The sequence below is a fragment of the Anser brachyrhynchus genome, assembly GCF_964034855.1.
Source record: "Anser brachyrhynchus genome assembly, chromosome: 3".
Classification (NCBI taxonomy): domain Eukaryota; kingdom Metazoa; phylum Chordata; class Aves; order Anseriformes; family Anatidae; genus Anser; species Anser brachyrhynchus.
In genome coordinates this window covers 86,991,943-87,010,305 of record NC_137696.1, presented here as the reverse complement: position 1 = coordinate 87,010,305, position 18,363 = coordinate 86,991,943, and the positions used below count along the sequence as shown (strand labels likewise).

The 18,363-nt window shown below is 37.2% G+C and overlaps 1 protein-coding gene across 3 annotated transcripts in view; it reads right to left on the bottom strand.

Annotated features, from left to right (window-relative positions):
* Window positions 1-18,363, bottom strand: part of RNGTT (RNA guanylyltransferase and 5'-phosphatase) — a 187,828-nt gene that overhangs the window by 56,377 nt on the left and 113,088 nt on the right. For all 3 annotated transcript variants that reach the window (XM_080585426.1, XM_080585425.1, XM_080585427.1), the window contains one exon: window positions 5,866-5,966. In XM_080585426.1, the coding sequence (XP_080441552.1) occupies window positions 5,866-5,966 (101 nt within the window). The remainder of the gene's footprint in view (window positions 1-5,865; window positions 5,967-18,363) is intronic.

The window sequence follows — 18,363 nt, the reverse complement described above, 5'->3', positions numbered from 1 at the left end:
CTGACAGATGGAGATTGCCCCAAGGCTGCCACTTCAACATATAAAAAGATGAGGCTGAGTTCTTTTTTGAAATCCAACATTTGAAATTCCAAGAGCATCTTGCATATTAGTTGTGGAAGGTACAACATTATGTTCAGTATGCCACATATAAATACAGGTTAGATTCAAAGACTTACTTTGAAAATTGTTTTTAAAAACTGAAGCCTCACAGATTTCAAATACCCTCACAGAAGCATAGCATAAATACTTAAAAGTATAGTAAACCTGAAGTACCTAGGTAAAGTCTAGATGCTTTTGTGGTTTTCATCGTAACGCCAAAGGTGACAACTGCAAGTATATATTTCTACCACAGTAATATTTGTGCTTCCCCTTCCCATACTGCCACCTTTCTTTCGACACGTAGCATTCTGTCTCCATCAGATTGCATAGCCCTACCCCTAAATTTGTTCAGGCCTAGTAAGACCTGTTGTGGTAACAGTTGAATGCCTGAAGATAACAGCTAAACAAATTACTCATTTACTTTCATTTGCAACTCTCACATTCCAGAAAAAGCAGGCAACTTTGAAGCACGCACTTGCTTTACCAACAGTACAGCCATAAATGCAGTTAATATATTCAAACCTGCACTCCTCCTGCTGTCATCCCAGCACTGTGCATCTTTGCATCTATTTGCAACATCTTGTCCTTATTTGTTCATAATTGCTGTGGGACATCATCTGCAACCTGCTTCATAACTCCACTGTACTCAACGTAAATGCAACCCTAATCTAGACTGTGATCTCTGGAGGCTAGAGGAGTATGGGATTTTTTTATTTTTTTTTTTTATCACCAGGGTACTATTTGTAAAGCTCCCATTTTGTGATGGATGACAGTCATAAGAACAAGTTTGTGTTATTTGATAACTGGCATTCTGCAAACAGGTAAGATTGAAAAGAGCTCACAGCCCAAAATAACAATTTATGGATCAAATAAAAAAGGGGGAATGGAAAGACAAGAGGAAGTACAAAACACAGACCAAACAAACTACCGTATCAGTTCTGCAGTTCTTAGCTTATTCAGTTTTACGATTTTTCAGCCAGCCAGCGATTTGTTTCAAAGCAGAACTGTGAGGAAAACTAGCTTTTAAGATGAATAAGCCACCTTGTGACAGACAACGTATATGACAGCAGAGCAAGAACATCACAGTTATTTTGAACCAGTTGTAGCTTTTTTTTTTTCCTTCAGATGCTCATTCTAATTTACAGAACAAAAAGGACAGCCTAACATCTAACACAAAAGGAAAACAGTCGCTTGCCTGTAGTCTCATGATATCTGTATCTGGTTGTCGAACTGTAATTGCCAGCGTACCCAAGATTTGAAGCCCCTGTTGTCTTCAAATACATTGTACTTCACCTTCCATCATTTATTACTCAACTATGAACAAGATAAACAGAACTTGAAACTTATTCCCCCCAGGTAAATAATATAGTTACTAACAAAGAGTTGATGTTTCTTTCAGATTTTTTTAATATATACAGAGAATATATATTTATATATATATATATAAGCCTTTATCAGTATTTCTTCAGCATTTCAAAGATGAGTAAAATTCCTGATTCCTTCCCATACCTCAAGGTTCTCTATAAAACTATTATTATTCTGTGATATGAAATGGTATTGAATGATTGATCATCTAATTGTTTGACCCAGTAAGATACTCATTCAAAGCCAATAAAGACCAAACCTTGCTTTTTGTTTGATTTTAACATCTCTGATTTAGATAAAATTTGGAGGAACTGCACAGGCTAATTAAAAATCTGGAAAAGCAAACACGGACATTTTAAAAATTCTGTCCTTGCAAGCTACCACAAATTTGGCACTGAGTAGACATTTTCAGTTGATATTTGTGACATTTAAATACAGCTCAGAGTTGGTTTGGGGTTTTTATCATTTTTTTTTTTAGAAATATTCTTGGAGTCAGACATTTTGGGAAAAAAATCTCCACCATTTAAAAAACAATCTTCTCTGTAATGTAACTGAGAAATCGCACACAGCAATTAAACATCCTCTATATTCTCTTCTGACAAGGTCATTTAACTCATAGGCCATTTGGAAACACCGTTTGTGTGCTGTAATTTTGTTTTCCATGCGTATCATCATAATTTAGAAAAAAAGGCAAGGTACTGTTGTTATACGATCAAAGGGCTTTGCTTCAACATTGCTGATGAGAGACAATTATCTTAGCAAACCTGAAGAGATACAGAAGCGCTGGCAAGTGGATCTACTTTAAAGCACGTGAAATGTGAGGGCTTTTCAGTTCAACTACTGTGTTTCACCACAAATACACGCCACATTACTCTTTCATTTAGCTGATTTAATAGGTTGTTGGTTACTGTGGCTGGTTTTATTGTTGTTGTTGTTTGTTTTACATAAAGCAACTATTTTGATGTGATCACAAGAGATTGAAAGACCATAAGCTGGACTTCTTGCAAAGACAACAGAAGAAGAGTTAATGTAAACCATCATTCTGATGCTCGGGCAGGCTGGTCTATGAGAATACACAGGGGACAATTACCATGGCTCAGCTGATAAGCTGTAACTCACTAAGGTGCAACAGCGCAATTTCTTTCAAATATGTGCACTGAACAGAAGTGTCAGCATTAGGTCACCGAGGTTACGGAGACCCTGCTTTTCCTCGGGATGCAATAGTATTTTTTCTTTATTTGTATTCTTTGTTATGCAATCTTCATCTTAATAGTGCAGCTTATTCTAAAAGTACTTCATAGATCATAAGCCCGATCCTCCTTTTTAATTCAATAGCAAAACTCTCTCCTATCAATTGTGAAATAACTGAACCCTAGACAAAAGCAAATTGGTCATTCATCCATAACTAAACTACATCTGGGGTGAAGCACAGCAGCTATTTTGCGGTTAACATTACTATTACAGACTGATCTATGGATGGAAATGCACAACTGGAAGCACAGGGGAATTTCAGGTGGATGGAAAAATAATCATACTGACTAAAATCAGGCAAATTCCCCAGAGAACTCCCTCATTCATAGGAAAAATGCACACAATTGTTTACAATTGATCAGGATCTCAATTACATGTGCCACACAAAAAAAACAGGTCTAACAGCTGACAGTGCTCTCATCCCATGCTACTGAATAAATAATGCCCCTATATGCTTTTTCACTATTTAAGTGAACAGGGGGCTATAAATACAAGGGCAGCGTGGCTGGAGTTTTGTGGTACAGGTTCAACCTGTATCATGGCTGTGTGTGGTAAGACCACACACAACAGTACCACAGATTTGGATGTCTGCATTTCAGGGTTTAAAGATGAGGCTGTAAATCAGAAGAGAGGACTTGGAAATTACAGACAATCCCCATTCTCACTGTTTCAAGCTTCTGTCAAGTACATGAGATCGATACTTTGATTTCAGCTCCCCATTTGTCAGTAAAAGATCAATACAAAGTCATAGATTCCTTTCCCATAAATATTATTGCTTTACTGTATCAAAATAACACAATTTTTTATAATTGTACTTTAAACACATTTGTGTTACTCTGCTGTCAAATGCATGCCAAATTTCTTTCTGGATTACTGAAGAAAAAGAAAATTTTTTTTTTTTTTTACCTAAAGCGCTGAAACCAGTATCAAATGCTTGCTTTTAATCTCAGTGGGGCTGGGGAGAGGCAGGAAGCCTAATGCTGTCATGTCAGAATTGCCAGTAGCAAGACATTCAGTTCATCAAAACAATTTTTAGTTTTGTCAGAAATCAACCTAACGGGCTTTCTTCACAGCCAGTTTATCATGGCAGCGCTCAGAACTCTGGAACTGCATTTTTCAAGTCTAAAACTAAATCTGCTTCTTTTAAAACTCTCATCAACAGCTTCAAAATCAGTATATTTTAGATGTTTCCTTAAATAAGTTCGTATTTTACCAAGGAATTAATCAAACAATCATATTAACAAGTGATGTGCTTAAAGCCGTAGTATTTTACTCGCTGTTTTCGTTTACCTGGGGAGAACCTACTGTTTCATAGGTCATTACTTAACATAAATGCTTCTCTTCCAATGACGGTAAATTATTTTCCACATAGTACTTCATTAACTTCTTTTTGTTGGATGAATGCACCTGCGCTTACGCTACAAACAGCAGTCAACTGTGATATGAGCTAAAGAAAAACTCATTTCAAAGAATTGTACTTTCTCTAATGTCAGATTTCCACGATTATTTTTTCCTTATGCATGTGAGTGGAACATAAACATTAACGTATTTAAGCATTACAGTATTTAGAGACCAATCCAGCTAATCATTTCCACAATATCAGCAATACATGTATTTTCACATAGCTGGAGTATGGTAGAAATTTTCCAAATGTTAGAAAGTGTTTCAGATTCTACAAGGGAACACTCATTCTTTAATAACTTGCTGCTAACAGCCCAGCTTTTTAGAAAGTTTTCCTGGCTAATATTTTATAACATTTTCATTTTCTGATCAAGTAATTGTCATCTATTATATTAAATGTAACAGTAGCACTGACATTTTTCTATTTGAAATCAGTGTTGAGTAATCAGAGTACTTTTTTTAAGGTGAAATGAAAAATAGGTTTATTTTGCTTCTGAATTATAGATTACTACTACTGTAAATTTATAAGCTTCAGCAGAAGTCATAAGAACCCCATAATAAAAATAGCATTCCTGTCAAATACCAGGTCTTTTTTTTAATATTTTTTTTCCTATTACTTTTCTGTGACTTGAATAAAAGTCAAATGTGAAATAGAAATTTACAATGAGTTGATTTCTCTGAAGTCAAACTTAAAATATTCCTGTATGTTCTCTAAACCAGCTGTGTTGCTTCTACGGACTTAATATTCCACTTTCAAACACAAAAATCAGAATAGATGCTTCTGACCTTATGAAGTGCTCAGAAGCTAGTTGCCAAATATATTCTGTTGAATAAACTCCACATTTTTAAGATACTATATATTTACCAAATATGTTTGGTAATATGACATGCTAAAGTGTCTAAAAGTTAGATGGGTCCATTATTAACACTCTGAGATAAGTAAGCAATACGTCAAATGAACTGTTTAATCATATTGAGGTACCTGCAGCACCAAGAAAAAGAAAAGCTAAATACCAGTATTTCAAACTGTCAGTTGTAATGAGTCCCAGATGTTAAAACATTAAGCAACTTAAAAATCAACTAACTCAGTTCTAAACAAAATCATTTCCAACACAAGCTTTAATCCAGTGACTCAGTCTTCCCCCCTGCCCTCCCTGGCATGAAAATTGCCCCTCTTTAATATGTGCATTGCCTGAATTAGCAAATAGTATATAGAATTGATGTAATGTAATGATTTACATGTCTTCTGCTGTCAAAACTTACCATTTCTGAAAAGACTTTAATGGTTTTAGAGACAATACCAAAGAAAACCTATGAAGTAATTTTTTTTTCTTTAAGAAAGTAAGTGTCATTTTTCATTATGCGGAATCCTAAAATGGAAGAAAACTTATGTTGGTATTATTTTGCATAAAGGCAATGGATCGTAGTTATTTTATGTAAGAATTTAAGCTAATATAGCCTGCCTACCTTCAAAAAACATAAAGGTAATAATGCCAAATCCAAACAGGGCTGGTTTTTCAGCAATTTTAGGAAACAATTTAAGAATGAGTAGATTTACATTATAAGCATCTGCCATTGTTTTCAGTACAGCACTGATTGCAACAGTTGCTAAGATTTTCAACGAACAGATTCTTCTGAATATAGAGAGGCTTAGCCCCAGAAAACGTCAAGAAATATCAGAGGAGAGATTCACTGCTAAGGGACGTTCACTTGAGCACTATATGTTTAAAAAGGGAAGAGATTACATACCCTTCTCCACCAATTCTTGTTATCTTTAGACGAAAATCAACAGAGTTCAGGCTGGGTGGCTTCCATTTCAAAATATCATCACATCGACCAGGCTTGTATTTCTGAAGCAAATTAAAAAGCAGTTTAATTATGCTTATTGGTTTTCACTGGTTTTAAAAGTAACAATTCAGCGTTTCAGGCTGTATTAGATGTCTCTAATGAATTACAATACTTAGTGACTGAAACAATGAATTTCATTACCACAGAGGTAGTTGTGCTTCACTACTTTATTTGCTGCCTCCTTTTAAAACTGCTTAGCACTGTAGCCGAGCCATTGTATATAATGCAAAAGTGAGAATGGAAATAAAAATTAGCATACTTCATTATCTCTGGCTAATGGAGAATTTCAAGAAAGAAAATACGACAGCACAGTTTTAATACATGAGAACTGTGAAAGGACACGCATAGAAGACGCATTTAAGAAAACCTCAACATTTTTGAGCGATTTTATGAGCGATGTTTTTGTTATTCACACTGTTGGCTGACACAACGTGAAAAAGCCAGCAGTCACCATACTGCCAGCTCTCAGAAAGGCCCATCAGAAACATGTTCTTTCGTATCAAAGGAATGTAAGTTATATAAAGATTAGAGAACACCATGACACACTGAAACATAAATAAGGGAGCATCTGTTGCTTAAGAGAAAGGGTACACGCTCGTCTGAACCAAAAGTTGCCATACTTATCAGAAAAGAGCAATTTTCTCTTGAATTAGAGTTTTGGTTTATCTCGGTCTCTTATCTACTTCAGTGTAAGTAAAATGCCATTTTGTTCATCCTCAGCTAACAGTGACAGCCGAGCCAGCTAAGCCTTTCCTTCCCAGAATATCTTTCATGGCAATGGAGAAAAGTAGAATGAGCATAAACAGGGCAAAAGCAAAAATCAGCTCCTGACACTCTCAGCCACGTTTCTGCTCTGCACAACAAAAGTAACCTACCAAAAGCTCTTTTTGGAATCTAAACATGCCTGGCTAGATGGCATCTTCTCATTTTTTGACCATGGCTCCAGATTGTTTGAGACTGATGGCTTCAGGCTCTCTGTTGTTGTTCCCATTCAGGCCATTATAAACATGTTCCTAATGCCAGTACTGGAGCATCCTACCCAACTCACTATTCTAATCACACAGCTCTGCACTGAATTTCTCCACAACCTTCTCTTTACATCTGAATAAAATTTAAGTTATTTATCTTTGTCCTTAGGACAACGTGCAGAAGCTGTTTCTGACACCTCTTCTCTGTGCCTGCTCCCTTTCCATGTCTTTTATTTTATTCTTCCCCCACTATCTTCTAGCTGGTCTCTTGGAAAGCAACTTTCCCCTGTGGTCCCTCACATCTGGAAATCTTGCCAGATCAAATCAAACATCCTTATTCCATTTGAGTCAGGAAAATAGTAAGATACGGTGCGATAATAATGTTTGGTTTTTTTTTTTTTTTCCATTTCTTCTCTACCCACCTTATTTCCCCTTTATATGATTTCTGTCCTGTAATATCAACAGCTATTTAAGAAATGTTGGTTGCTCTTATGTGTGTCCAAAAATGGGATTTATAAAGGTTTAAGAAATTTACAAAATAAAAATAAATCTTTCAGTAGACAATAGAAATGCTTCTTTAGTTGCCTCCATCCTGCTGTCCTCAGTCAGCCTTCCCTCATTTCTCTGGCTCTTCTCCATTTGCCAGAGAGATCTTCAAATCACGAAGATCTCATCTTTGAGCTCTTGTAGTAATGAAATATATCTTGCTCCTTAGTTTTTTTGTTCTCATTCCCAGATCTTGTACAACACAGGTATGAATATTTAAAGACTCACGCCATATACACCATATATACTAATCGATATTAAATGGATAAGACAACAGAATATACAAGAAAAAAGCTCAGTGAAGTATTTAATCTTTTCAGATCATATTTTTATATACAGATGGAATATTTAAATATACTTTAAAGTATAAGCATTCCATTTTAGAGAAAAATTACTATTTACTAGATATATTCGAATGGTTGTGTGCATTGAATATGAGAATTGCGATAAAGGTGAATGACGCCGAAGTCTCTTTGTCAGTCAAATTTTCCTGCAATTTTCTTAAACCTAATATTGAGAGAATACGTAATTAAATTCTATACAGTTTATTGCTAAAGTATGTTCCAGAAATAATGGGACGAAATGTGGTGCTTGTAAAGAAATTATTGCTGCTCTCTCTTGCCTTTTAATTAGGCCAAAACCTATTACTCTTGCTAGATATTTATTACTTTGTTCAAATAAAAACTACGAGGAACACCTCTGTTTGGGACCAGTTTCTCCACAGAGTGAAAATTTAATTTATGAAGCAACTTCTACAGCAGGTACCAAGGAACACGGAGTACAGCTGAGTAGCTGAAGCTGTCGGAACAGATGTCGGTTTTGCTGCATGGAAGATTCATCTTAATGCATGCTCATCTGTCCCTTTAAACATGACCAAGGTCTTCAACCATTCCATAAAAGTGTCAGCTGTCAATCACGCCTAAGCCCTAAAATCTTTTATTAAGCCTCTGTGTGGCATAGCTTCTAGGTTATTGACTTGCAATAATCTTCCAAGCAAGATTACTGGAGCATTTACAATGATGGATTTATTAATACATACTCAAGTAATCAATTTCTATTTAAGCCATAGATCATATTTTTGAGACTTTATGAGATGTTAAGACTTGACCCAGTCTAATTGACTCTAGAAAACAATCCCAGCTGGTTTAATGTATGGGTAAAAACCATCTTTTTACATATCACTCCTTTAAAGAGAAAATAAAGAGAGGCTAACAGACCTCAGGACAGAGGAAATTATCTTTTTTTTTTGTATAGAAATACCAGTCTTAACCACAAAGCATACCATATTTTGTGGCCAAAAAGAAAACTTGGACTGCTCTGCGTTCACGATTACCAAGTATTTTCTCCCAGCCATACAGAGGAGGATTTATTTCTGCCTTGAACATAAACCCTGAAAAAGCTTGACATTCCTTTAGGAAATTAATTCTCCTTAATGTTAAAGAAAAATGAACCAACCTCTCAGAGTCATGGCACTGAAATCCTGAAGAAGAGACACACCTGATCTATCTAACAACCTAAGAACAGCCTCGCTAGACCTCTAGCACCCTGGCTCTGTCAGTGCCCAAAAGCATATGCTTAGGGCAATCATATATGATGTTTTCTACTGTTACTCTCCCAGAAACTATTAATTTTCAAGCTCAAAGCCATCCCGATGTAGATGTGATTCAAATGTGATTCCCAGGTATTTAGTGATTTTCAGCCTTCCCTGCCTGAGCTCGTTTAGCTCCCCACTAAGACCTGCAAACCTCTCCCAGCTGTAACAGCCTACAGCACAGCAGCCCACATGCAGCCCAACATATTACAAACTGGAACACCAGTTTAGGCATCATCCTATTTTTCTGAGTACAAGGGACTCCCCTCCAGCTGTGAGGGCTGACCAGGACCCTATCCCTTGACTCCTACTTTTCAACCAATAGTTTATCTGTGCAAGAACTCTTTCTTTCATCTTGCATCTGCTTTAGTTTTTTTCAAGAGTTTTTTTTTTTTTTTTTTTTTTGTTAGAAACATTGACAGAGGCTTTCTGGAGGTCTAGGCAGGGAATTCCACATGACCTTTACTCAAATGATTTTTGACTACCTGGTTGGAGAGGCATAACTTTCCTTTCATAAAGGCATGTAATTTTTCCCAACTATATGATGTTTACCCAGGTATCAACTACTGCAGTCCCTATTACAGTTTTCACTACTCTGTCCAGTAGAGACACCACACTTGCAGGCTCTTCCCCGACCTTCCATGACATCTGTCCCCACCCTCAGGTTTTGCTTTTGTGGGTGGGTTTTTTTGGCATTATATTTGCTGTCCTCACATCCTTATGCACCAATGTATACATTCCACATAGGATCTACTACAGGACTTTTTCAACCCCCCTTTTTTTTCCCCTCCCAAGACTGACAAGTAATAGCCTCCTAAAAATCGAATGTGAAACCAACTTCAAAACAGACATGAGCAACTATTCCAAGATCACTAATGAAAAGCAATGCTTTGACAGGATATATCTGCATACCTGTAATTTCACTGACTCAAGTTTAATTACAAAATTGATTGGCTGATTTGCTTGAAGGAAAGTTAGGGGGGTGGATTTGTTCTTTAAGATGGAGTTACCTTTCTTGCCTTTCCCTCTAGATCCAGCACAGCATGAAACAAGTTTTGGCTAAACATTTTGTTCTATTAAAAAAATAAAATAAAAATGAAGGAACAATCTCTTCCACACTTCATGTTAGCGGAAGAGATATTGTCTAGAACACAATGGCAATAAAAATAGCCTTTTGACTATTACACTTGGTCTTGATCACTGTCAATACACTTCCGACTTCGCAGTAGATTTTTTAAAATTGAATAGCTGATAAAAGTAACACAGTCTACAGATATTTTTTGAAACATTTACAAAGGCTTAGATAAGCAATCAGACTTCAAAGTTCACATCAAGAAGAAGTTACATGGTCTCCAGACTTCTACTGTTATATCATAAAAAACAGAAAATCACAAATTCACCTTAAAATGAGAATTCATCCAGAGGCCATATTAACAAACCCTCTCAGGGGGGGGTTCATTTCTGTAATGGGTAAGCCCATATACACAGTACAGCAGTAGCAAGTTCTTGAATTTGAATACTAAGTGCAAAATCAATTTCTTCAAATACGAGCTGAAGCCAAACAAGAATTCTGCTTGTTAAGTACGTGAAAACTTCACCTTAGATGAATCATTGCATACTGCAGACCTGTACTGCCTAAAGTTATTCTACATTCCATTTCCAAAACAAAATGTTAAACAATCTGTCTGAGATCAAACTACTCCCTAGCATTTTAAATATAGCATTTATAGCAATGATATCCTCAACGCTCTCCCCAGATACGCATGTAACATGACTACTTTTAAAACATATCAGGTCACGCAGCATTTCAAATACAAAGATCTTGGTTCAGACCGAAACCTTTCCACCTCGCCTAACCACAGGAATTAGAACTCGACATCCAAAAATATACATTAGGAAATCAGAAAATATCTAAAATAGCTTTACAGGACTGGACCAGCTGATTTGCAGTGCCAAGTGCCAATGACTGTGCCTTCAGGATGGCCATTAACCACCTCCCCAGCCCTCAGACTTTAGCAGCCCTGTTACTCACTCAGCATCTACCCAACTTTTTTTCCATCTCTGTTCTACTTTTATTACGATTACAATAAATGCCCCACCTTCCAGGCAGAAAGCAGGTGCTCTCCAGCCCCTTTCTCTTCATCATTCCCTTCTTTTTCACAACTTGCCTTTCTAATTAGTGTCAACCACCTCAGTCCCCTACAAAACTAAGCCTGGCCAGTTAGGGCTTGTGGACCTTATCTAGCGGCAGGATAACTGGCAGAATCGAGAGGCTGCTGACCTCAGGTGTGTTCCAGGTTACAAGAGCACTATCAATCACTATTATCTTAATTGAAGAGGCCGCAAGCCAGGCACATGATGGGCCAGCAGTAGCATGGCAAATGTGCCCTTACTATGGAGATCTTGAACTTGAGGTACGAGCACAACAAGAAGCATGACCCTCAGCTGCACATCCAGTACCACAGGATGCAGAATCACCACAGAAGACTGCCCCACAGAAAGCAGAGCCTCCCGCACCCACCTCAGGTTGCTCAGCCTCACCAGTTCCTAACCCCAAGCTCTCAGGTGCGTCCACTCAGGCCACACTCAGTAAGGCTTTTTGTTAGTCCCCAGTGAGCCACATCAGCACTGTGGGGCAAACTGATGGGTGTCTGGTCATGTGGAACCCCAGCCCACTGCTCACCCTAAAAGTATTAGGTCTAGTTGTTCCCTTCCTCCAGAGCTGTCCTTAGAGGAGGCAACCCCTTTCTCCCTCCCTATGAGAAAGGCTGCCCCTCAGAGGATAAAGTTCCCTTATCTCAACGTTTGCTGACACATTTCTCGCTAGCTGCAGATGTTCTTCCCACTCAATTTATGTTTTCGCCTGAAGCCCTGCATCTTCCCAGCATTCGCACTCAATGCTCAGCAGAAAGCCTGGGCAGTGTGGATGCTAACTGCCCGTAACGAGAATGGAGTTTCTCTCCAAGCGTCTGCTTTCCGTTAGCACATGGTAGAGACTTTGCTGCTCAGTATTTCGTAGGAGGAAGAGCGGAGTTAATCTCTGGGACCGCATTCTGGGCAGGCAGCGTGGGCTGTGGGGTGTTGTTGACTCACCACGAAGACACCCACCTGGAAGACTGAGTAACTTCAGCCAAAAGTCTAGACAAAACAAATGGAGCAGCTCTCCTAATGACTGAAAAGGAAGACATAGTGGGATGACCAGGAGAGGATGACCAGTGCTGCTACATGTCAGCTGTCCTCTCCCTCAGCACACCTTTCAGACCTAGCCCTGCAAAGGAGCCAGACCACTGCTAAGGTAGAAGTCACGGGCACGCACCAATGCGGAAAGAAGGCTGAAAAAAAAATAAAAAAAAACTAAGAAGGGAGGGGACACAGAAGGTCCAAGAAAGATTTCTTTGAAAACCCATGCTTGCCCAAGAGGTATGGCAAGCTGAGTACCATCAGGGAGCGAGGGCCATCGGGATAGGAGGGGACAGGGTTAACCAAGAGAGACACTGGGAATCTGCTGAAGTTCTTTTAAACCTTCAAATGTCATTTGCTACATTGCAAATGACATCAACATTTAACCACACTGAATATATAATTAATGAGTCTTGAATATGAAATATGAACATGAATTTGAAATATAAGATCTTTCTGTATCTCATAATTTAAGTTACAAAGAAGTTACCTGACTAGTTCATATTTTAATACCAAGAAAAATATTCTGCCATCACATATATGATATTCTGGTATTTAGTCACTCTCACTTATCAGGATAAAGACACTAACAGTCTTTTAAAACATACTGTTTGTGAATCTGAAGCATTCTTGTAAGACATTTCTTATGTTGTAAAATTTACCCATTTCTGTTACCAATATTTTTCTGTGTTTTAACCAAATACTTTGCAAACAATTTGGTATTCAACATTATGCTAAAGCTTTCACCTGTAAGGAAAAAGTTAACTATTGCAAACCTGTAACAACAACAAATCTACTCCTCACGCTCACTTAAAACAATGGTTAAATGTTTTCTCTGAAGAGCTCTACGTTACTCTTAGGCCTCTTAACATCCATGCGGCACCTACTGCCCTAATCAATCTAATGGTTTGCATTCAGTTGTGTAAATATAAAGACTGAACAATTACTAAGTTTTTATTTTCCTGCACTAAATGCCCTGAATCATTTTAAAGAACCAAAAGCATCGATTGTAATCAATCATTTCAGGCTAGATCTGACAGAGAGATGAGCTGAAGAAAGAGAAGTTGCTAATATTGTACGTGAATGAGTCACATCAATGGATCAAGAAACCACAAGATGAAAGACAGCCATTGACTCAATTGCATATTCATAGATTTTTAAGACAGAAAAACATCATCGGGTTCATGGAATCAGCTCTGTTGCACACAGGATAGAGAAACTTGAACAGTAACGTTTATATCAAGCTTGTAATTCCTATTCAAATTACAGCACACCTTTGTGACAGATACTAAGCAAAGAAACAACATACACTTAGGGAGGTTACCATGATCACTTATTACACTTAAGATTAAAAATGTATGCTTATTTCTACACAATGCCTATGAATCTTGTAATGCCTTAGTTTAAACTGAAGCCCAGTTCTTCACAAAATTATTTCCTTTTGATAAGATAAAATGTTTAGTCACTGCACAGGTAATTTTCCATTTGGCTAATGTATACATGAATCTTCATTGCACAATTCTGCCAAAAAGTCTCCGAAGATTAGACAACAGAATTGATTCTGCTATTCCAGTGTTATTTTCACTGCTTAAGTATACAGACATATTAAAATAAAGCATGTTTTCTATTCTTTTACATTATGCATTTAATGCATTTTATGCATTAAAATACATTCATAACTACCTGAAATAATTCTTTTCAGAGCGACGCCTTCAGCTGTGACTTAATACATTTCCTCCTAGATACACAGTCTACTTTTGGCTGTATATCTTTTTGCTAATCTGGTCACCAAAACAGAAGGGAGAAAAAAACACACACAAAGAAATACAATAAAATCTACATGAGGAAATAAGTTACTGTAGTTAATCTGTGACTCTTAGCCTCTGAAAGTATTTTGTCTTCTGCCCCTTCTACCCTCCCATTTCAGTTCCAACCCCTTTATTTCTCAGTGTCCATACAGACAATTTACATCCTTGTGTTCCTCATAGTCCATCACTGTAATACCCCATTCTTCCCCATGTATTCTACTTACTTTCCCTTGTTAAAAAAAAAAAAACAACTAGGCAAAAGGCACCAGAAGTGCCTTGGTTATTGATGGGTAAACATGAGTAATGCTTGCTCTTGCTGCATATTGAGCAGATAGATCACTCAGAATTGGAAGAAAGAGATACACTGTCTGATCACAAGCCCACGACTGCCTGGTGGAGAAGGAGAAAGGTCAGCATTTCTTAATTACGTCTAAGGCAAACAGATTATATTAGAAAATCGCTTCAAGAATACCGGACTCATCCCTAACTCATATCTTTGGAGGTAAAGGCAAATTACATCACGTGCTATGGCATTTATGGTGTTTGGTGGTAACCACTGGCAAATAGTGAATCAACTACAAAATTTAGCCAATGTACAACAGGGACAGCTACATTGCATGTCAACAATCCAGGAGACAAAGTAGAGTTAGGCCCAAGAGCAAAAGCCTTCAGTTTCAAGACAGGGTGCTTAATTACAAAGATGGATGTACGGAAAAAGTGATAAAATTAATGCATTGACCTGGTGGGGACAATGGACAAACACCAGCACAATGCCATCTACTAAGACAAATATTATCAGTCAGTAAGAGAAAAATACTATTGTTTACTTAAACATTAAGTCATCCTATTTGGTTGCCTATTTGGTTGTTATTTAAAATATATCAGAGCTGGCCAAAGTGATTATCTATTGTATTGCAAAATCTTTACAGAGGTGAACATTTGCAAATACATTCCACGTACCTCTGAATCAGAAGGGTCCCTGGGAACACTGGCCACACTAGTTTTCACCTGGCTCCATTCTTCACGTAGGTAGAAATAACCATCCCTGTCCCTATCATTATTGTTACCCTGAACCACTCACACCCCACATCCCCTTCCTGGGACAACCACTGTACAGTTCACGAGTGCCACTTCACCACCCCTTTGGGTATATACCCTAAACCTCTATCAGGTTCAGAAAGCAATAGCTGACACCCAGAAGAAAACCAGACTCATTAAGTTCTACACACTGTTACGTACCTTAGAAAATCTTATTTAGGCTTATAAGAGTTAATGGGACTAATGTGAGCTACCTGTGATTGTTAAGGATGAGAACTTTTAAAATCATTTCCAAAGACAAACTTAATTGTGACTACTTCTCACAGAAAGCATGTTTACCAAGGATAGTTGGAGAAATTCAGTCGTATTAACAAAATCTTTGACACCTGAGAATCCAGTTAAGACAACTTACTTAGATTTCTAGAATGCCTTTTATAAAAAAAGAAACTCACAAGGGACCGTGTAGGAAAAAGTACGTATATGCAAGTCTTTTGAGCCTACGAAACTGTACCACGCAGTTGCCATTGATCTGAAAGTTTTAAGTGCTCATTATCTCTGAAGGTCGAGAAACACACTTTGTTGTGCAAAACACGCATTTAGCAGTGCCATAAAATGATTATAGTAAGAAGGCAGTAAAATAATAAGATGCTGAAGCTGAGGTATAAACGAAATCGGTTGATCAAGTCTGGAGAGCTTGAAGAATTCAGAGTCATCTCAGAAATTTCTATCAATGGGTGCAATAGCTGATACTCATTGTTTTCAAACGTGAAGGGAAGATTTGCTGCATTTAACTTGACTGCGTATATTCAGCTAAAAAAAGGTGCTTCAATGAAATCTCTTCAGTAGTACTCACTGTTCTCAAAGACGATTAGGATTCCTTTATTAGTTAGAAAAATCAGATGTACCCAGTGTTGTTTTCTTTCATGCAGATGTGACTTAACTTCTATATAACCTCGAAATTTTGGAGCAGGCAGTTCTGTTTGTTTTTTATTATTATTTTTTGTTTGTTTTGGTTTGGGGTTTGTATTTTTTTTTTTTGTGACTTCCCCTTCGCCCCCCATAAATATGATTCAATTGTCCCTATATTTGTAAATGAAACGCACAAAGACATGATTTGTAAGTACTCTTACGAGCGATCAGGTGGGGTGAAACTCATGGGCAAACACCTGTATTTTGCAAACACCTGTCATTTTGTGAAAGGCATTTTCAGAGCTGAGACAAAACAGGAGAAACTAAACCCTGCATGGAAAACATGTGGACACACAATATGGCTACAAAATTTATACCACTACAAGAAATGATCCAAACACTTTCCAACTTCAGGCAAACACTTTATACACCTTGCACCAAGCCCTTCACCCAGCACAACTTGTGTCTAAGCACGGACAGATGGCCATGAGGCTCTATGTAAAGAAGATAACAAAAGCAAATTGTTCCCCTTCAGAGACAACAAAAACAAACAAAAAGAAAATAAAAGCTGCTTTTACTGCTTAATGTTCTGAATTACTGATTTAAAACACCTGATAAAAGAGCGGCGGTCCTCACTAAACTTCAGCTTTTTGCCTGGTTTGGTAATTCGATCAGGATGTAGAGACAGGCTGATGCTCCATAAATATTTGATCAACTTTAATATAAGGTTGTTAATGAATTTCAAACATTTTACACTGTACTGTTGTCACACATTAGAAAGCAAATCTGTAGACAATAACTTCTGAAGCTCATACAAAGAAGATGGAAAAAGACAGCGTCCTTGCCTGAGCTCAAATCATTTAATGTCCAGAACTAAGCCAAAACAATGCCAGAGACAACTCTTGATAACAAAGTTTTAAATAAGTCATTACTTGATGGGGTACAATGCTGCTTTAACTCCATGTAGTCAAGCAGATTTGTGTAGTTTCTTCCACTCCTCCACTTTAAAAAGCAAAATAAAGAAAACATAAAATTACCGTGTCCTAAGGCACGCTATCTTTGGTGTACTCCAGAAAAATTTCCTTTAGAAAGCTAGTACCGTTCCTACTTAGTGTTTTTCTTCTTCATACACAAGCATGGGTAAGTCAGAAGCAGCTGTTTTTACTGTGAAAATGTTACTGTATCACAATTTGTCTCCTATGAAAATGTGACTTGAAGCTATGTGAAGTAGAAAGAAAACGGTTATAATCAAAATGGCCTCTGAAATATTAAGCTTAACTGTCAGAGCGTACTGAAAAGCAAAACATGCTACTAATGTGCACTCATTTAAATAGCGTTAGATTATGTTTCGTGCTAAGGATTTTAGCATATGAATGCAAATAACGTTTAGAAAGTTAACCTGTATGCAGAAATTTTTCTGTTAATATTTTAATAGATATTTTTCATTTGCTTTTTCCAAAGGTGCCTCGGAATTTCAAGTTAATGCAATATTTATATTGGACATTTTGGTAATTATTAGGCTAGATGTCCCCTACTCTTGCACTTTAATTTCGCTTTGCACCTCCAGCTTCATTAAACTTCTTGTTTCATAACTACACTAATAGCTTTTCTTAATATTCCGTTAAGCAAGGAGAAAAATGTGATGAAATTTTCTTCATAACTAACTCCATTTACATATTAATCCTTTTAATATTTGATAAATTCAGTTCAGTTTACAGCCAAAAATCCATGTTTGCAGCAATCAGAATACGGCAGTCATGAAATTACTCATTGCTCTTTCTTTTTTTCTTCTTCCAGCACATCACTGCAGCAGAAACCTATTCTCATACACTTCTGTTTGTAGTCATCCTTTCATTTAATATTATGAACTGGAACTAGATACTTCAACACTTGATCTGAAGCAGAACAGAAAAAATAAATGGCTTCAAGTTGTTGGCTAACATACGTGACCCCTAAGGGACTAAATTGTGTCTGCTGTCAATTTTAAATTCTACTTTTGAACACGGAGAAATTAAAGCAACTGCTAAAAAGCTACATTCTCCTATCTTTGTGAACACAGACATGTCCTGACCATACAGCTGTATTTCTCTTGGTAAAAGGAACTGGTGATTCTCCAGGCTGTTGCCATTTTATACTCCTATTAATTATTTTCTAATTTTCTTAATCTTCACCATCTAGGATATATTTCCTCAAAATGTGTGCTGCGTTAAGTCTTCAGGAAAAGTTAACAAAATAAACAACAAAGATGCTTCACATTGTCTTCTCTTGCTTTCTTTATCGCATGCTGCTTGTTTCACTTTGGGTCACTTGAACTGGGGTGATATCAATATGTAGCCACAGCACAAACTCTTACCAGCAT